This window comes from Lissotriton vulgaris, unplaced genomic scaffold (assembly GCF_964263255.1).
Source record: "Lissotriton vulgaris unplaced genomic scaffold, aLisVul1.2 SCAFFOLD_11860, whole genome shotgun sequence".
Taxonomy (NCBI): domain Eukaryota; kingdom Metazoa; phylum Chordata; class Amphibia; order Caudata; family Salamandridae; genus Lissotriton; species Lissotriton vulgaris.
In genome coordinates, this window is record NW_028252900.1 from 12,793 (window position 1) to 33,836 (window position 21,044).

General features: G+C 53.4%; 1 protein-coding gene across 1 annotated transcript; it reads left to right on the forward strand.

The window, feature by feature from the left end:
- Positions 1–7,767: 7,767 nt before the first annotated feature.
- Positions 7,768–17,800, forward strand: LOC147661215 (apelin receptor-like). The gene is made up of 2 exons (XM_086951233.1): positions 7,768–9,815; positions 14,942–17,800. Exon 1 carries the CDS (start codon positions 8,589–8,591, stop codon positions 9,801–9,803), a length of 1,215 nt encoding a protein of 404 aa, XP_086807359.1. The 5' UTR covers positions 7,768–8,588; the 3' UTR covers positions 9,804–9,815; positions 14,942–17,800.
- Positions 17,801–21,044: the final 3,244 nt, after the last annotated feature.

Consider the following 21,044-nt stretch of genomic DNA (forward strand, 5'->3'; position numbering starts at 1 on the left):
GTCCAAATATGACCACCTCAGTTTTATCTGAGTTTAATTTGAGACAATTAGTGGCCATCCATTCTCCTATGTCGATAAGTCCCTTCTTAAATTTTTCAGCCACTTGATCTCCGTCACCTTTGATTGCCAGTACCAACTGGGTATCATCGGCATAGGAGGTTAGGCTCATCCCATGTGCTTTGATGGTTTTAGCAAGGTCCGACACATAAATGTTGAAAAGTGTCGGACTTAGGGATGAGCCTTGGGGAACTCCACAGGGAGATGAAAGTTGCGCCGATTGAAATGGGCCTAAGATGACAGCCTGCGTTCTTTTGGCTAGGAAGGAAGCAATTAGATCTTTGGCAGAATAGCAGATTCCGAATCCCTCGACACGATCGACCAAGATTGTATGGTCGACCGTGTCAAAGGCCGCTGATAGATCCAGCATTACCAGAATGGCTGTTCCCCCCGATCCCGAATTACCCTGATATCATCAGCACCCTTAATCAAGGCTGTCTCTGTCCCATGGTATTTCCGGAATCCAAATTGCGTGTCATCCAGGAGATGGTGTTTTTCAATGAATTCAGAGATCTGAATGTTCATGGCTTTTTCGATCACCTTTGCCACAAAAGGGAGACTCGCAATGGGCCTGTAGTTTTTTAGCTCATTTTTATCCAGGGAAGGTTTTTTTAACAGGGGTTTTAGTAGTGTGTTTTTTAAGGGGTCTGGATAAGTGCCTGCTAGTAGGGTAGAGTTGCAGACTTGGGTAAGTAATGGGATGATGGAATCCATTACCGGCAGAAGCACTGAGAGTGGACAAGGGTCATATATATATAGTAGACCTTGAGACAGTCTACTATATATCTCACTGTGGCAAAACATATAGGAACTATCTATGCTGCCTGGAAATTAGGCTACAAGGTCTGTTATTATACAGGAGACATCACCCAACCTGTATACATAGGGAGTGCTATATTTGCAGATGGTGGACAGATAGCAATATGGTACAATCAACACATACTATGACATTTCAAAAATGTGCCAGATGATAAAATAATAGGTTGGTATGTTGTAAGTCCTGCTGAAATGCAGGAAAATAAATGTCATCATTGATTCTGGTCAACCTAATGTCAAGGCACCTATGGAAAAAACGTCACAAAACACTTTGAGATACTCCCCCTGCTACTCCCTGGTAACTTCCGGAAGGTAAAAGGTGTAGGCACACAGCACCTGCTATGGTATAGCATAGCTTCTGTCTGTAGAGGTCTTTAGTCGTGGATGTATATCAACTATTACATCCAAAATGACCTGACGGCTAAGCCTGTACTTCTCAAACATCTCCTCCTCAGTTAGATCAAAAAGGGTTACCCGGACCCTAAAAATCCTCTCCTGTCTCCTTCAAGGCATACCACAACTGATTCTCATCCTCCTCGCCAGAACTTACAAAGCGCCATTTTTAAATGGCCTGGTGCATTATGGGCCACATTATGTAGGTTGTACCTGACTAATAGCAGATTTGAATCGGTGGTAATTGCATGCCTTAAAACTGCATTTTGCACCTAGTCGCAGTTAGGATAATTCTTCATACACACTAGTTGCGATTCGCAAATTGGAAATTTCTATTTGCAATTTGTTATTTGGAATCACAAAAATAGAGATCACCAAATGGAAGGAATCGCAAATTGGACTTAACAAAATTGCCTTTCGTACATATGGAGAGTGGGTTTTGCATTTAGAAATGGACCTAAATAGCAATTTCACCATTTGGGAATTCAAAATCCTTTTGTATACATGACACACGGTGCCTTAGATAATTCTGCAGGCAGACACTTCAACCAGGAGAGCTTTGTTTTGTAACACACAGTTGCTTGCTTTCTATTTGCTAGCTTTATTTGTTTTATTCTGTCTAGGGTGTCTGTGCCCCTACTGTGGAGCACAGCCTGTTTACAAGGCTCCTTGTTGTTCCAGGAAAGCTCGCTTTCTGTAAACAGGCCTTTAAATTGTATTCTTATCTTGTCACATTTGCTGTGGATTCAAAGACAGAGGTCAAATGTCAGGCTCTGACTTCCAGGGAGCTTGGTGTTCACTTATCTTTCTCTGACTTCAAAGTGAGAGGATTTATGTGGCAATCTTGCTGAGTACTGGCACACATGAACAGTGCAAATATTTCAGAATACATGAGCATTAGAAAAATCACAAATGAAGCACTTTTTTGTAATTCTGAAGTGTGGTGGAAACAAATATTTTAATGCGACTAAAATAAATCAATACACTAGGAGATGCCATTTCCACACATTTTCGTTTGTGCGCTGTACAGTGTGATCAGGAAACTGTATGTCTGTCAAAGTTTAATGGTCACTTTCAGGTGAAATAATGGCAGTGTTCTACCACATCATATGTGCTCCACTCTACACAACTCTGCTCTACACCACTACAGGACACTCTACTCTACTCTACGCTGCTCCATCCCACTCCACGATACTCACTCTACAACATTCTTCTAAACTCTATGAAACTCTACTCTGTGCCACTCCACTCTGTGCCACTCCATTTTACGCCACTCCACTTTACGCCACTCCACTTTACGCCGCTCCACTTTACGACGCTCCACTTTACGCCGCTCCACTTTACGCCGCTCCACTTTACGCCGCTCCACTTTACGCCGCTCCACTTTACGCCACTCCACTTTACGCCACTCCACTTTACGCCACTCCACTTTACGCCCACTCCACTTTACGCCACTCCACTTTACGCCACTCCACTTTACGCCACTCCACTCTGTGCCACTCCACTTTTCGCCACTCCACTTTACGCCACTCCACTTTACGCCACTCCACTTTACGCCACTCCACTTTACGCCACTCCACTTTACGCCGCTCCACTCTACAACAATCTACTCTATGACACTCCATGACACTCCACTCTACTGCACTCTATGCCCTCTAAGACACTCTATGCCACTTCACTCTAAGACACTCTTCTCCACTCTTTTGCACTCTGCTCCATGACCCTCCTCTCTATGACCCAGCGGTGGCTCGTCCGTTAAGGCAGAGGAGGGTCGTCCCACAGGAAAAATAAAAGATATCGCCATGTTATTATCATGTTACTTTTCCCTAGGTGCGGGGGGCGGGCAGGACTGCCTACAGAGCAGGGGGAGGAGTGGTGGCACTCTCTAAATGTGCATGATGGTTTGGACGTCCGTCTTGGGCCGGCCAGTCATGCGCACTTAGCATGTTCTCCACCGGGCTGTATTGCACAGCCTGGGTGGAGGACATGCACAGACTCCAAACCCCTGTCTGAGAGCTGAATCACGGCGCTCAGGCCAATCAAAACGCTGCTGTCATGCTGGTGACAGCAGCATCGTGATTCGCTAGGGGAGTCTGGGAGCCTGGGTCCTGGCTGCGGAGAGAAGGGGAAGTCAGAGGGCACAAAGTGAGAAGTCATGGACATAAGGGCAGTCTGAGGGCGCAAAGGAAGCAAGCATAAGGCAGAAGGGGCAGAGTGATGCTACAAAGTGAGCAGGCATGGACAGAAGGGTGGTCTAAGGGCATGGGCAGAAGGGTTGTATGAGGACACGAAAGGGAGTGGGCATGGACAAAAGCAGCAGTCTGGGGTTCGAAGGGAGCAGTCATGGACATAAGGGCAGTCTGAGGGCGCAAAGGAAGCAAGCAGAAGGCAGAAGGGGCAGTGTGATGCTACAAAGTGAGCAGGCATGGACAGAAGAAGCAGTCTGGGGCTCGAAGGGAGCAGGCATGGACAGAAGAAGTAGTGTGGAGCTTGAAGGGAGCAGGCATCGAGAGAAGGAGCAGTCTGAGGGCACAAAGGGAGCAGGCATGGATATAAGTCGTAGCCTGAGAAAATGACAGGAGCAGGCATGGACAGAAGAGGCAGTTTAGGGGCACGAAGGGAGCAGGCATGGACAGAAGGGGCAGTCTGAGGGCTCGAAGGGAGCAGACATGGAAAAATGGTCAATTGGGGGCACGAATGGAGCAGGCATGGACACAAAGAGAAAGCTGAGTACACAAAGGGAACAGGCATAAATAGAAGGGGCAGTCAGAAGGCATGGGGGAGAAAGCATGGGCAGAAGAAGCAGTCTGAAGGCACATATGGAGCTGGCATGGACAGAAGGGTTAGTCGGAGGTCACAGGGGAAGCAGGCATGGACACAAGGGGTAGACAGAGGACACGAAGGAAACAGGCATGGAAAGAAGGGGTAGTCTGAGGAAACAAACAGAACAGGCATGGAGATAATGTGTAGTTAGAGGGCACGAAGTGAGCAGGCATGGACAGAAGAAGCAGTCTGGGGCTCGAAGGGAGCAGGCATGGACAGAAGAGGTGGTCTGAGCACGAAGGGGGCTGGATGGACAGAAGGGGCAGCCTGAAAGCACGATCGGAGCAGGCATGGCCAGGTGGGTCAATCAGGGGGCACAGATGGAGCAGTCATGGACACAAGGAGAAGACTGAGTGAACGAAGGGAGCAGGCAAGGGTAGAAAGGGGAGTCAGAAGGCACGTATGGAGCAGGCATGGACAGAAGGGGTAGTCGGAGGTCAGGGAGGAAGCAGGCATGGACACAAGGGGTAGACAGAGGACACGAAGGAAACAGGCATGGAAAGAAGGGGCAGTCTGAGGGCACGTATGGAGGAGGCAGGCATGGATAGATGGGTTAGTCAGTGGGCACAGAGAGAGCAGTCATGGACCTAAGGGGCGGTCAGAGGGCACGGGGCAGGCATGGACAGAAGGGGCAGTCTGAGGGCACGTATGGAGCAGGCAGGCATGGATAGAGGGGTTAGTCAGAGGGCACAGAGAGAGCAGGCATGGATCTAAGGGGCGGTCAGAGGGCGCGGGGCAGGCATGGACAGAAGGGGCAGTCTGAGGGCAAGAAGAGAAGAGGCATGGAGCGAAGGAGCAGTCAGAGCACACAGGGGCAGGCATGGAAAGAAGGGGCAGTCTCAGGGCATGGAAGGAGCAGGCATTGACAGAAAGGTGGTCTGAGGGCACGAAGGGAGCAGGCATGGAGGGAAGGGGCAGTCAGAGCACACAGGGGCAGGCATGGAAAGAAGGGGCGGTCTCAGGGCATGGAAGGAGCAGGCATTGACAGAAAGGTGGTCTGAGGGCACGAAGGGAGCAGGCATGGAGGGAAGCGGCAGTCAGAGCACACAGGGGCAGGCATGGAAAGAAGGGGCGGTCTCAGGGCATGGAAGGAGCAGGCATTGACAGAAAGGTGGTCTCAGGGCACGAAGGGAGCAGGCATGGAGGGAAGGGGCAGTCAGAGCACACAGGGGCAGGCATGGAAAGAAGGGGCGGTCTCAGGGCATGGAAGGAGCAGGCATTGACAGAAAGGTGGTCTGAGGGCACGAAGGGAGCAGGCATGGAAAGAAGTGGCAGTCAGAAGGCACGTATGGAGATGACGGACAGAAGGGGCAGACGTAGTGCACGAAGGAAACAAGCATGGATAGAGGGGGCAGTCCGAGGGCACAGAGAGAGCAGTCATGGACCTAAGGGGAGGTCAGAGGGCGCGGGGCAGGTATGGAAAGAAGGGGCAGTCTCAGGGCACGGAAGGAGCATGCATTGACAGAAAGGTGGCCTGAGGGCACGAAGGGAGCAGGCATGGACACACTGGAGCAGGCTGAGTGCTCGAAGGGAGAAGTCATGGTCAGATGGGTCAATCAGGGGGCACGAATGAAGCAGGCATGGACACAAGGAGCAGAGAATGCGCGAAGGGAGCAGGCATGGAGAGAAGGGTAGTCTTGGGACACAAAGGGAGAAGGCATGGACAGAAGAGACAGTCAGAGGACACGAAGGGAGCAGGCATGGAAAGAAGTGGCAGTCTCAAGACACGAAGGGGACAGGCATGGAAAGAAGAGACAGTCTCAAGACACGAAGGGGACAGGCATGGAAAGAAGAGACAGTCTCAAGACACGAAGGGGACAGGCATGGAAAGAAGAGACAGTCTCAAGACACGAAGGGGACAGGCATGCTTAGAGGGGGCAGTTAGAGGTCACAAAGGGAGCAAGCATAGGCAGAACAGGGGCACTCCTAGCGCAGGGCCAGTCACAAGACATGGGGGGGGGGTACATCCGCAGCAGGGAGCAGAGGGTGGCAGGCTTCTGGCAGGCTGTGGAAGAGGGTGGCGGGGTTCTCGCAGGCAGGGGGGAGGGTTGGCAGGGTTCTGGCAGGGGGGGTTGGCAGGGTTCTGGCAGACAGGGGGAGGGTTGGCAGGGTTCTGGCAGGGGGGGTTGGCAGGGTTCTGGCAGGCAGGAGGGGGCTGGCAGGGTTCTCACAGGCAGGAGCAGAGGGTTGGCAGGGTTCTGGCAGGCAGGGGGCAGAGGTTAGCATGGTTCTGGCAAGCAGGGGCAGAGGGTAGCAGGGTTCTCGCATGCAGGTGGCAGAGGGTGGCAGGGTTCTGGCAGGCAGGGGGCAGAGGGTAGCAAGGTTCTGGAAGGCAGGGGGCAGAGGGTAGCAGGGTTTGGCAGGCAGGGGGCAGAGGGTGGGAGGGTTATGGCAGGCAGGGAGCAGAGGGTAGCAGGGTTCTGGCAGGCTGGGGGCAGAGGGTGGGAGGGTTATGGCAGGCAGGGAGCAGGGGGTAGCAGGGTTTTCGCAGGCAGGGGGAGGGTTGGCAGGGTTCTGGCAGGGGGGGTTGGCAGGGTTCTGGCAGACAGGGGGAGGGTTGGCAGGGTTTTGGCAGGGGGGGGGGTTGGCAGGGTTCTGGCAGGCAGGGGGGGGGCTGGCAGGGTTCTCACAGGCAGGAGCAGAGGGTAGCAGGGTTCTGGCAGGCAGGGGGCAGAGGGTAGCAGGGTTCTGGCAGGCAGGGGGCAGAGGGTAGCAGGGTTCTCGTAGGCAGGTGGCAGAGGATGGCAGGGTTCTGGCAGGCAGGGGGCAGAGGGTGGGAGGGTTCTGGGAGGCAGGGGGTAGCAGTGTTTTCGCAGGCAGGGGGCAGAGGGTGGCAGGGTTCTCGCAGGCAGGTGGCAGAGGGTGGCAGGGTTCTGACAGGCAGGGGGCAGGGGGTAGCAGGATTCTCGCAGGCAGGGGGCAGAGGGTGGCAGGGTTCTCGCAGGCAGGTGGCAGAGGGTGGCAGGGTTCTGGCAGGCAGGGGGCAGAGGGTGGGAGGGTTCTGGCAGGCAGGGGGCAGGGGGTAGCAGGGTTCTGATAGGAAGGGGGCAGAGGGCAGCAGGGTTCTGATAGGCAGGGGGCAGAGGGTGGGAGGGTTCTGGCAGGCAGGGGGCAGAGGGTAGCAGGGCTCTGGCAGGCAGGGGGCAGAGGGTAGCAGGGTTCTGGCAGGCAGGGGGCAGAGGGTGGGAGGGTTCTGGCAGGCAGGGGGCAGAGGGTAGCAGGGTTTTCGCAGGCAGGGGGGTGGGTTGTCAGGGTTCTTGCCAGAGGGTCAGAGGGCGCTCAGAACACAGGCAGAAAAAGACCGGCTAAGCCCGATAGCTGGTAGGCATTTTGCGTCAATCAGAACCACGGGCAGTGAGGGGGCAGGCTTGGAATTGAACAAGCAGGTACAGAGGGAAAGTCGGACTGTGGGGGGGGGGGAGGAGTCGGAGAACTGGTAAGGCAGGGAGAAGCAGGGGAAGCACGGACAGAGTGCAGGCCGACGGGACAGGCAGGGGCAGCCTGTATGTCATGTCTACAGATGAAATCTGTGCGTGCCCAGAGCGCTGCAGGGGTTAACAGCTCCCTGAAGAGGTGTGAGGAAGACGAGGCGGCGGTGATGGGGAGTGAGAAGTTGAGATGCGAGGCTCGGTGAAGGGGCGTGTCTTCAAACCCCGCTAATCTTAGGGCACGGAGGGGCTGGGTCGGGCATCTTTAGCGCAGAGACCACCAGAGAGGGCAGTTCACTCTCCAGGACCCTGCAGGAGACAGTGGAGCGGTGACCAAGCACTGCAGACCCAGAGGAACACCTCCCTGCCCTCGGGAGGGCAGAGCCAGGCGAGCTACCCGCATCCGATACCACCGGCCGGTACCCAGGGCCCAGGAGACAGAGGGGGGCGGGTGACCAGCCTGAGACCGAGGGGCGCCGGAGAGTCCAGCGAAGGGACGGAGGGGCATCTTGAGACAGAGGAGGGCCGAGGAGAGACTCTCGGAGCGAGCCGCCACCTCAAGGGAAACCCAGGACCCCTGAACCCGCGAATCAAACCAAGAAGAGCCGAGGCCAGGAGGGCTGGGGACCGTGGAGGCGACCAACAGGCTCGGAGGCGAACTCTGGAGAAGACGAGGTCTACCTGGATCTGGGAAGAGGACTCCCCGGGTCTGAGAGGGACCCTCCCTGGATCTGAGAGAGACACTCCCTGGATCTGAGAGGGACACTCCCTGGATCTGAGAGAGACACTCCCTGGATCTGAGAGGGACACTCCCTGGATCTGAGAGGGACCCTCCCTGGGTCTGAGAGGGACCCTCCCTGGATCTGAGAGAGACACTCCCTGGATCTGAGAGGTCCCTCCTGAAGGGACCACTCTTAAGAAAGAAGTTTCCAAGAGAGGACTTCATGGTTTTTGTGGAGACCACCGGGAAAGATCTACATTGATTTTCTGAGGCCACCAAGGAAGGCCAGCTTTGATTTTGGAGAAAGCGTCCTTGATTTATTCAAAGCCCTTTTTTGTTGGAACGCCGCTATGACCCACGGGCAGGGCCTACAGGCACTGAGTGAACCCCACAATTTCAGCATGGACAGTAGTGGGTATGAGGGGGACTACAACTATCCGGAAGGCATGAGCTACAACCCTCACGACAATGAGACTTACTGTGAGTACAACGATTGGACGCCCACCCACGTACTCATGCCCACCATCTACATGCTCGTCTTCCTCCTTGGCATCTCTGGGAACGGCCTTGTGCTTTGGACCATCTACCGCAACCCCGAGAAGAGGCGCTCGGCCGACACCTTCATCGCCAGCCTGGCCCTGGCCGACCTAGCCTTCGTGGTCACACTGCCCCTCTGGGCAGTCTACACTGCCCTGAACTACCACTGGCCCTTTGGCTCCTTGGCCTGCAAGCTCAGCAGCTACCTGACCTCCCTGAACATGTATGCCAGCGTCTTCTGCCTCACCTGCCTCAGCTTCGACCGCTACCTGGCCATTGTGCACTCGTTGACCAATGGGCGCATTCGCTCGCGGATCAGCGGCCTGGTGGCCACCGGCGTGCTTTGGGTCCTGGCGGCCATACTTGCCCTACCAGTGTTGGTGTTCCGCGGAACGGGACCCGGGCAGGAGCAAGCTGAGAAGATCAGTTGCCTCATGGACTACGCCAGCGTGGCCGGCAAAGCCACTGAGTTGCACTGGATGGTCAGTCTAAGCATCTTGTCCACCCTTCTTGGGTTTGTGGCCCCCTTCGCCGTCATGCTGACCTGCTACGTCTTCATTGGCCGGACCATCTCCAGCCACTTCCAGAAGCAGCGCCATGAAGGCCTCCGGAAGCGACGTCTCCTCAGCATCATCTCGACTCTGGTGGCCTGCTTCGCGGCCTGCTGGCTACCCTTCCACCTGGTGAAGATCATCTACCTCCTGATGGACCTCGAGGTCCTTCCCTGGTCCTGCGGCTTCCACGCCTTCCTGAGCAACATCCACCCCTACACCACCTGCGTGGCCTACGTCAACAGCTGCCTGAACCCCTTCCTGTACGCCTTCTTCGACAGCCGCTTCCGCGAGCAGTGCCTGGCCGTGCTCTCCTGCGGCAAGCTGAGGCCGCTGCTGAAGATCCGGCCTGGCTCCCGCCTGGACGACAAGTCAGGCAGCCTGTCTTCCGGCAGCCATGCCGGCAAGCCGTCCGGAGAGACCAAGGTGCCCCCGGGGACCCCGACGGAGGAGACGCTGATCCCATGCAGAGTCTGAGCCCAGAGGCAGGTAAGGGAGAGTCCTCCACCCTTAGTGTTCCTTAACCAACAGACCAGTTCTTTATGGTTTCTACTGGGCCCAGTTGAGGCAGGTGGGTTTTTGGACATTGGACTATGTAAGACAAGTCGAAAAAAGCAATGCTTGTGAAAGATAGTCCATTCTGCAGCCAGCAGACACCATTAAGCGCCAATGACCAGGGCCACGATGGATCTAGAATTAGTTTGAATTTCCCAGTGACATTTGGAACTGGTCTCGCTGGATTCACGGGGGGGGGGGGGGCTTCCCTGCTTGAGGATATGTGGGGTTCCCAGCGTGGTCAGCCCCAGTCTAGCAGCTAATTGACTAACACAGGAAACGGTGACTGGATTACAATTATTTTTGGTACTTAGCATAGTAAGGGGGAAATGTGTTTTCATCACTTGCCAACGACCCTCTCTCCTCTAATGCACGTGCGTCGTAAACCATGAATGTGTAATCACGTAAGAGACATTATGGCTCTTATGACGTGTCCCTATTCCACCCTATTTTCCGTGGCGTGTTTTTTTGCACCTCGCACACCATAGCGTTCAATAGAAGCGCTTGTGTTTGCGGCGCCCTGCAACAGTAAACGTGTTCTCTGCGAAGCGCTCTCTGCTGCTTCTCGGTGCTAGATCCCGGATATTGGGGGTCAGGGGTGTTTTAAATGTGCTCTGTGCAGCCGCCTCTGCTATCACTCGCCGGCTTCAAGCTTGCCTTTCGCCCTGTACAGCGCCCCGATGCCTTTCGGCTAGGTTCGCGCTATATGAATACAGTATGCACACGCACATACATCCGAGGACCGGGCCCCCAGCCAGGCGCTCCAGCGCCTAGAGAAGGCACAGGCGCTCGGCCAGCAGGCCTGCTGCTGATGAGAGGCAGGCAGACACAGGCATGATGGAAGGCAGGCCTGCTGCTGATGAGAGGCAGGCAGACACAGGCATGATGGAAGGCAGGCCTGCTGTTGATGAGAGGCAGGCAGACACAGGCGCTCGGGCAGCAGGCCTGCTGTTGATGGGAGGCAGGCAGGCAAACACAGGCGCTCGGGCAGCAGGCCTGCTGCTGATGGGAGGCAAGCAGGCAGACACATGCGCTCGGGCAGCAGGCCTGCTGTTGATGGGAGGTAGGCAGGCAGACACAGGCACTCGGGCAGCAGACCTGCTGCTGATGGGAGGCAGGCAGGCAGACACAGGCACTCGGGCAGCAGGCCTGCTGTTGATGAGAGGCAGGCAGACACAGGCATGATGGAAGGCAGGCCTGCTGCTGATGAGAGGCAGGCAGACACAGGCATGATGGAAGGCAGGCCTGCTGCTGATGAGAGGCAGGCAGACACAGGCATGATGAGAGGCAGGCATTCACACATCTCTCGGGCTGCTAGGGTGAAAGCTCAAAGAACTGCCTCGTTTTTCTGCCGGGTGAAAAGCCTCCAAGGAAACCCAGATGCGACGGGCCTTTAAGAGTTCCCCCAGGAGATGAAGCCAGAGACATGTAAAGAATTAATAATAAATGTATCGATAAATTAGATCTATCCAGAATGTGTTACAAGCAGACTTACATGGCTTCACACTGTTCACGATGTTCCTTCCTCGGTATTTAGAAGCGCCTAGAATCCCTCCACCTGTTTGGAACTTTTCTATAAAAAGTAAGGTTTTGAGAAGGCAGCGGGGCTCTTTGAAACTACCATGAACACGGACAGGCGTGCGCCTGTGCAGGGACACACGCTGCATGTTTGAAGAAATGAAAGGCCATGCTTGCTATTCCCCGCCCCTCTTTACATTTCACACTTGAACTCCACTCACCGTCGCGTCACTCTGCGTGACTGTCACTCCTTTTGCGTGACTCTAGTTGATCAGACTGTGTATGGAGCCCCGGCTTTACTTGGGGTTCTAGGAGGCTTGGGCTTTACGACCCTGGCACACAACGCAGCGCAGAACCCAAAGTCGCTGCGTTGCGTGACAAGGAGCGAGAAGGACAGCGCCAGATCTACAGAGATGCACTCTCCTTCCCTCTCCCATTGCACAGACAGGCTGCCGTGGGCCACGCATGTGTGCGCCATAGTGCAAGGGTGCGTGTGAGTCCGGCATGGGTTTGTACTGGAATGGTGCCCTTCCGGTACACAATACTGTACCTAGGCAAGCTGTACAGCGTTCCCCTTTGTATGTGTCCGGTGCAGTGCAGCACGCGTGCAAAGTCAGAAAAGAAAGGACTCCCAGTGCCGAGATGCCTCCGCGTAACTGTCCGCGCTTTACAAACACTGGATTTACATTTAACATTTCACCCCTCTCAAGATCTCCCTTGGAGAAGCGACCCCATGAAATCCTTAAATGTTGATACATCTTCAGGGGTGTCAGTTTTTCACCCCATGGCAGACTGGCCAGGAACAGTGATGGGACTTTGCCACCTACTGGACAAAATCAGGAGTGAAGCTGATTTCTAGTTTTCTTCATGAAACATTGATTCTGCCCAGGGGGAGTGACATGCTGCTGTCTGCTTTCACTTCATGGAAATACTCCCAGAGAGAGAGAGGCGCTCTCTCAGCAGGTGAAGCTTTTATCCCTCGGAGACGACATTTGAAGAGCTCAGCGGCGCTTGACACAGCCCCACCCTTCAAAAGAAGGTAGAATAAGAGAGGGCTCCAATATCAGAGCCCCCTGTACTCTAAAGGAGTTCCTATTATAAGGTAAGGGTCTTACACCAGAGGGGGTTCTAATATCAGACCTCTCTGTCCTGGGCATAAGTTTCTATTCTCAGAGGGGGTTCTTATGCCACAGAGCAGGGTTCTCATATCTTCCTCTCTTAAGTACATGCCTTCATTATCAGAGGCTGTTCTTTCATCAGAGAGTGTCTTGTATCAGAGGGGGGTTTTATATACAGGCTGTTGCATGAGAGACCTTTCTATTATCAGAGGGGGTTCTTCTAACCAGGGGGGTGGGAGGGTTCCAACACCAGGCCTCCCTGTTCTGGAAAGACGATTCTATTATCAGAGGAGTTTTTTTAAACCAGTGTGGGTTCCAACACCAGGCCTTCCGGCCTGAGGAGAAGTCGCTATTCTCAGAGGAGGTTGGCAGAACTCCGCCGGCTCCCTCTGAGGCAGAGAGTACAACTTAAGTCCCTCTGTCTCGTCTTTAACTCCTTCGATGATGATGACGGCCCCCAGCCGTCATGCACTACGGTGGACGTGTGCTGATGACGGCTGGGGGCCGTCATAAACCCGCCCACGCGCGATTCTGCCGCACAGGCGCAGAATCGCGGCCGCGACCAAGGGGTTAAGGCTCTTCATGGGAATGGACCCTTAACAATGCAATCTAAATTTGATTGCTATGCCCCAACTAGACTAATTCGCTCCTCATCGGCAAGACTGGTGAATGTGCCAAGGTTTAGGTAAGTTAGGTCGGGGGAAGGTCCTTTGGGGTGGCAGCAGCCAAACTATGGAACAGACTCCCATGGGAGATTAGGCAAGTTAAGGAGCTTCTCCCTTTCAAGAAAAAGGTTAACACTTGGCTGTTCTCCAAGTGCTAGCCGGCTGGCCTGGCCTGACCTCACATTCCCCACCACCCTTTTTTGAGCTATCAGCACCAGGAAGCCTGCGAGGCGACAGTTGCGCTTTATAAGTCGAATAAATAAATAAATAAATAAATATCACATCATCCTGTTCTGGGGAGATCTGTCTATTATCAGCTGATGTTCTTGAAGCTGAGGGGGTCGAATATCAGATCATCCTGTTCTGAAAAGACATTTGTGTTACCAGAGAGGGGTCTTTTGTTCGAGGTTCTTCAATGGAGGCGACTGTGCGCGAGCCCTTTCTCTCACGAGGAGAGATTTTCCTACCAGAGGGGGTCCCTATCTCAGCGGAGGGTCTTACACCAGATCTTTGCTATGGGTGAAGCCTCTTCTAGCAGAGGGGGGTCTTATATCCATCTCCCGTGTGTTTCTGGTAGAGGTTCCGGCTCTCGAAGCCCCTTGGTATTGCAGAGGCGTCCCTATGTCATATCGGGGTGCAGTTATTGTAACAGAGGGGCTTCTTATAGCAGGCCTGGTAGCACCCCTGGCTTCTATATCTGAGAGGGGGTTCATACGCCAAAGGGGAGTCTCATGACACAGCAGACACATATAGAAGTGGGGGTTCTCATATCACGAGGACCAGTTTGTAAAAGAAAAGGTTCATATAACTGAAGTGTTTCTTATATCAGAGGCGACTTCCTACATAAGAGGATTTCCATATAATAATGGGGGTTCTTATCTTAAAGGAAGGTCAGATAAAGGGGTTCATAGGTCAGAGGAGGTTCATATAAGAGAGGGGGTTCTTACGTCAGAGAAGGTGCATGTGATAATCTTGGGGGGTCTTGTGTCAGAGGAGGGTCTTATAATTGAAGGTGTTTCAAGCCCTTGCTATCAGAGAACGGCCGTACGTCACACCTCTCCTCACCTGCTTGTTTCTATAACGAAGATCAAAGGTGTGCACAGGTCAAAGGTTGTGCTCATAAGAGGCATTCATAGAAGCTCTAACTTCTGAAATAAAAAATGGATTGTCTGGTCTGGCTTCATAAGCCCCAGAGCTGCATTGCATTCATTCTTTTGGGGTGTTAAACAATAGGTCTCGACGTAAGACAATGGAACGCAGTATCCAGAAGAAGGTCAGCTTCATGAAGTGAAGGTTGAAACATAGTGATCTTTTCTTCTAGTGCAGTTTAGGAATGTAATGCCTGATATATGTGTTGTCCTGTTATTAGGGATTGCTATATCCATTCACAGTTTGGGGCAAAGAAGGATTGCATGTCTTAAACTGTTCACATTTTTCTTTTGTCTGTACTTTGTGGCACATGCCTCCATCAATGACATTACTTTGCCATGTTGATACTCGTGTGTGCCAGGGTACCTCTCTCCCCATCACTCTGCGCCTTTGCTCTTCCCACGTCTGTGTGAGCACCCCCCCCCCCCTCGCCGCCATGTTGACCCCAGTGTGTGCCAGGGTACCTCTCTCCCCCTTCCCTCCCCAGCACTCTTCCCCCGTGTGTGTGGCCCTGCGCCCCCCTCCGCCGCCATGTTGACCCCAGTGTTTGCTCTCTTCTTTCGCCTCATGTCTGTGTCTATAGATCTGACCTCGCTGTTTCTCTTTGCAGATCGCTGGCCCCCCGCTGTCCGTCCAGCTGAATCAGCACAGACCACCACGAACCCCTTTATGGATGCGGCAACAGGCGCTATAAACCCGGAGTCCTGCTGGACGCTATACGTGCCTGGCTCCGGGCCCCTGCCAGGCAGAACAATGGGCACCCGCCGAGCTGGACGCTGGCATGGAGGGCACCAGAACCCAGCAGGACCGGAAATGAACCGTGCTGGGCACGTGAGCCCAGCAGAGCCCGGACATGAACCGTGCTGGCCACGTGAGCCCAGCAGAGCCCCGCGCGCTGCAGAACTGATCATGCCAGGCGCCAGAACTCTGCCCACCCTGCGCCCTTGGCACAGCGAGAAACACCAGGACCAGCACACTGGCATGTGAGACAGCTCACGCCCGCCACACATGTGTCCTGGCATGGAGGGCACCGGAACCCACTGGATACACAACACCGCTGAGGACTGAAGAGCTGCAGCGAGTCCAGGCCACAGACCTCTCTGAGCCCAGGCCACAGACCACCTCTGAGTCCAGACCACAGACCCCTCTGAGTCCAGGCCACAGACCGCTCTGAGCCCAGGCCACAGACCCCCTCTGAGCCCAGGCCACAGACCACCTCTGAGTCCAGGCCACAGACCCCCTCTGAGTCCAGGCCACAGACCCCCTCTGAGTCCAGGCCACAGACCCCCTCTGAGTCCAGGCCACAGACCACCTCTGAGCCCAGGCCACAGACCACCTCTGAGCCCAGGCCACAGACACCCTCTGAGCCCAGGCCACAGACCCCCTCTGAGTCCAGGCCACAGACCCCCTCGCCACAGACCCCATCTGAGTCCAGGCCACAGACCTCTCTGAGCCCAGGCCACAGACCACCTCTGAGTCCAGACCACAAACCCCTCTGAGTCCAGGCCACAGACCGCTCTGAGCCCAGGCCACAGACCCCCTCTGAGTCCAGGCCACAGACCCCCTCTGAGTCCAGGCCACAGACCCCCTCTGAGTCCAGGCCACAGACCCCCTCTGAGTCCAGGCCACAGACCCCTCTGAGTCCAGGCCACAGACCCCCTCTGAGTCCAGGCCACAGACCCCCTCTGAATCTAGGCCACAGACCCCCTCTGAGTCCAGGTCACAGACCCCCTCTGAGTCCAGGCCACAGACCCCCTCTGAGCCCAGGCCACACACCCCCTCTGAGTCCAGGCCACAGACCCCCTCTGAGTCCAGGCCGCAGACCCCCTCTGAGCCCAGGCCACAGACCCCCTCTGAGTCCAGGCCACAGACCCCCTCTGAGTCCAGGCCACAGACCCCCTCTGAGCCCAGGCCACAGACCCCCTCTGAGTCCAGGCCACAGACCCCCTCTGAGTCCAGGCCACAGACCCCCCTGAGCCCAGGCCACAGACCCCCTCTGAGTCCAGGCCACAGACCCCCTCTGAATCCAGGCCACATCGATGGCTTGTTACCAAAACCGTCTGAATCCAGACCAAAAGAATTCCAACAACCACAACACTGCTGAACACAGGCCCAATGTCATGCTGGGCACCACCAAACCTTTGAACCCAGCATGACCGAGCAGAACCCAGAATTCACTATGCTGGACACCAGAACCCTGCTGGGCGCAGAAACCCATCATACTGGCCCCCAGATCCCAGAACCCTCCCATGCTGGGCACCAGTACTGCAGCGCCCAGAAGCCCCCACAAGGAGCAGCAGAACCCCGTGCTGGGCTTTGGAACGCGGGTGGTCCTGGCGCCCCCCTTCCTTGACCATCAGTCCTTACTAAACCAACCCCCCAAAGACTCGCCATGAACCCCCTCACGAAACCCGGACCTCTGCCTTGCTGGGCACAGGGGCCCCCGGCCGCTCCCCTCAAAACACTGAAAGTGAGGTGTTGGCAGGGGGCAGAGGCCGCCCACCCACTGGATTTTGCACTAAGAGGGGAAGGGAGGTCAGTGAGCGAAGGGCAAAGACTGACTGACTCTTGAGCACTGGATGCCCAGAAGCCGCTTCATGATGGAACAGTTAAGGACGCCCCCTCCTAAGTCAACCAGTGTCTCTGAAGCTGGCTAGGGTTGGGGGGGAGTCAGTCACGCATGACACAGCTTTGATACGTAGACTACCATTTACTTGTTAATGTATGTTCTCGTCCATATTGTCAGAGTGTTATAGAATGTACGTATATGTGGCACTTCTGAGTTCTGCTAGCAGAGAGGCCAATGATTGAATGGGCATGGAGTCTGCATTACCATAACCCAGTCAGCGGAGCGCCCACACGTGGGCAGTTTGAGTAGCCCCGCACCTCTAGATGAACCAGTCTTTGGCGCTTTCAATCCTGCAGTTTTCACGTGTCCCCTAATGCCACCTAAGCGCCTAGAGGCCCGTCAGTCGGAAGGGGGCACTATACATGAACCTCAGTCGTCGGGGGGGATTTAAGAAGGCAGAGCTGTCTGTACCCCCTAGATCGCACACAGCAGAAGGGAAACTCGATCCCTTGTACACTACAGGCTCGAGAATTTACACGGAGGTGCAAGAAACCTCTCCTGCCAAATGTTTGCACTGCCCCCCCTCCCCCCACCCCCTGCCGAGCCCTACCTCCCTCCCAAACGTCTATCTTGCTTTAATTCCTCCCGTGTTCTCTTCTCCTTCCAGGTTTGTTTCTTTCTCTTTAATTTGTCCTCTCCTCCCCAGTTCCCTTTCCTTCACCGCCCCCCCTTCTTTCTCTCACTCTTGAGTGTAATCCCCCGGGACCCCCAGAGGGGCTTCTCACACATCCCCGTCAATGAACCCAAACGGGGCAGGAATTTATGGCCGAGCTGCGTAAACATGACGGGGCCGGGCTGAGCCGGCCGCGCCCGGGGGTCCACGGGGCAAATGGGGGCCGCAGAGAGGGGGGGGGGGCAGGGCGGGGGGGGGGGGGGCATGTCTGAAATACCCCTCAGCATGAGGGGCGGTCTCTTCTCTGGGGTAGGAGTATCGCATGGGGGGTGTGCGTCCCGGCAGCATCTGGAGAGGGTCTCATGCGTTCCGGCAGTACCCCTGACTCTCCAACGGCGAAGGGTGTCTCTGCTGCACACTGGGGAGGTCTCATAGGTTCTAGCACCACCTGACAGTCTCTCCTCTGTTGCACAATGAGGCAGTCTCATAGAGTCCACCAGTTCTTTTGACACTCTCCCATGGGGAAGGGTCTTTGCTGCACCCAGGGCGAGTCCCGTCGCCTCAAGTGGTACCCCTGACACTCTGCTAAAGGGGGGGGGGCGTCTCTGCTGCTCCCGGAGAGTGTCTCATGAGCTCAAGCAATCCCTCTGACACTCACTCACCCGTGTTAGCTTGTCTCAGCTGCCCTCGAGAGGGTCTCCCGGGCTCCAATACTACCTCTGACACTCTCCCATGGCGAGGGGTGTCTCCGCTGCTCCCGGAGAGGGTCTCGTGGGTACCACCAGCATCTTCCAGCTGTCTCCCTCAGGACCTCAGTCTCTGCCTTGTCTGCTCTGCTGTACTGATGCTGTTTACTGTGTGTTTCTAAAGCGCTCTGATACTTACGGGTCAAGCTAGCGCTATATAAAACTTTAAAAATAAAAAGAAAGATATAAAATAAATGCCTGCCTCCTCCCCACAGCACAGATCTCTCAATAGCCCAATCAGTGTGATACCCTGAAAGTCCAGTGGGTCACTGCAGTATCAGTATCTTTCTGCCTCCTCCCAGTGGGGCTGATTCGCAGAACTAACTTAAGACAAAATCCTAAACTTACTACTTTTGGTATTCACAGAAGTTAGGATTTTGTCTTAAGACAGACTTAAGACAGAATCCTAACTTAAGTCTGTTTTAAGACAAAATCCTAACTTCTGTGAATACCAAAAGTAGTACGTTTAGGATTTTGTCTTAAGTTAGTTCTGTGAATCGGGCCCTTAGAGACTGCCTTCTCTTGCCCTGCTGTACTGATGCCTGCCTCCTGCCCAGAGCACACACACCTCAGTAGCCCAATCAGTGTGGTACCCTGACTGTCCAGTAGAGGTCGCTGTAGCACCAGTGCATATCTGCTTCTAGACAGGCTTCCGTAAAATGTTTAGGATGCCCATATAATTTGTAGATGTATTCAAATCATGGGAAATTTATGAAATTTCTCAAAATATGTAGATGTGCAATTTTGCACGTTTTTCAATAGGGCACTTGTTAGAGCTGGGAATGTCTCATGGGAGACATACGAACACAAACGGTCTTGCTGTGAGACCTTTTCTCCTCTAATCAGTCCACCTGCTGGTATCTTGAGTGACTTTAATGTAAAGCTGCACTCACTTTCAACTTCAGTGAGAAATACTACAAATGTCATTTTGCAAATGCAAATGTTTGCAGTTTGCGTGTGATTTCGCACACCATTATCACAATCTCTGTCCCTAGTCACTGCCCTAAGCTGTGTGTAGCTGTCCGTTTCTACCCCCTGTACTTCTGGGCCTCAGTCGCTGACTTACACTGCACACCCACACTCCACACTCCACTCTCCAGATTCATTCCTCACACACCTTCCAAGAGCACTGCTGCAGAACGGCCCCCCACACCCCCCCCCCTCGCCCCCCAGGCTCCTGCCCTGATTCATGTAAATACTGCCTTCATCTGATATTTTTGTTTATTTTCTGTTTTTTATTTCGTTTACCATTTTTTTTTATGGAAAGAGTTGCACTGAAATGTATGTTTTTAGAAAAATATCAAATAAAAATAAAAAAACAAATAGAAATATTGTCTGGTTGTATCATTTTTTTAGTTGGAAAGGAGATTTTATTGATACAATATAAAACAGCTCAATATAATACAGAAATAAAAGTTAACATATAGTTATATAAGGTTGTTAAGTTAATATGGGGAGGAGGAAAAAAGGTGTAAGGTAATAAAAGACATTTGTTTATATTTAGTTTAATATAACCACTTATCTACTTACTAATTCCTAAGAAATAGCATAAATAATACATTCAATACAAGATTTAAATAACATTTGTTATGAAATACAGTAATAAAAATAATCATGGGGGTTTGGGTACTTCTTCAACTCGGGGGTTATGAACTTGTATTGTATTTGCAGACGAGTCTTGGAAATGAGTGATGAGTGACCGCAGGAAATCTCTTTTCATTGCAGGGGAAATGGGATAAACATTTGCTCGATCTAATCTGTGGTTATAACAAACACCATCCCACCAGACTCGCAAGAAATAGTGGAAGCATCTTTCCATGCCCTGGTTATCTGTTGGGAAGCAACATCAAGAAATTAATCTATAATATGAAAGTTGTTTGAGTGAGAGTCCTAGTCATTGAATACACTACCTACAAACATATTAACAAAAGTAAAAGGGATTGTGTATGAAAAATGTTCTTGATTTGTTTCCAAAAGTAGTGGCTATGAGGGCATATAAATAATGTGCTTCAAGTCTGCTGGAGCCGTATTACCAGCAAGAGGGAGAAAGAGTAGGATTTATTTTATGTAACACAGCGGGGGTAACAGGGCACTCCCTTCACCTAAATGGGGCCCTCCTTGGGCTGCCATCGGCAAACAAATAAAACACTCAGAAGCAGCAAGGCAGTTATGGAATGGGTAATGGTGCCCCCTCACCTTACCTTGCAGGGGACCCCCTGAGGGTTTGTTATGCCAAGGGCCAGTGTTAAAGGATCCGTCAATGCTCTGTGGAGGACCCGGGACAAGGGAAATGAAAGGATAAGCATGGCGGCCACCAGTCCTCCCCTAAGGATGTCCTGCACAAGGTAACAAAGAAAAGAAAAGCTCATAAAGGAAAGGCACTGAAAGGAATTCATTATTCAGAGAACTATCACCCAGTGTGTACAACATACACAGGTACCAACAATAACACAAGGGGATTGTGGGTGAAGAACTCTGGAGCTCCACAAAAGCTCAGAAAAGTCTTCACCAACAAGTCACACCAAGATACCATCTTTCACATATGAAAACATACATATGCGTAAGGAGCGGATAACTTTGTGGATGGCATAAAAGGTAACAAGACAATACTCACAGTGGACCAGAAGCACCAGCGAGGCTGCCAGCTTTGACATGGACCCTGGAGATCACAAGGGCATGTAAGGTGGTAACAGCGGGGGGGGGGGGGGGGGTTTGGCGTTCATAC

Coding starts and splice junctions, on each gene's coding strand:
- LOC147661215 (XM_086951233.1), top strand. CDS start 8,589: ATGACCCACGGGCAGGGCCTACAGGCACTGAGTGAACCCCACAATTTC.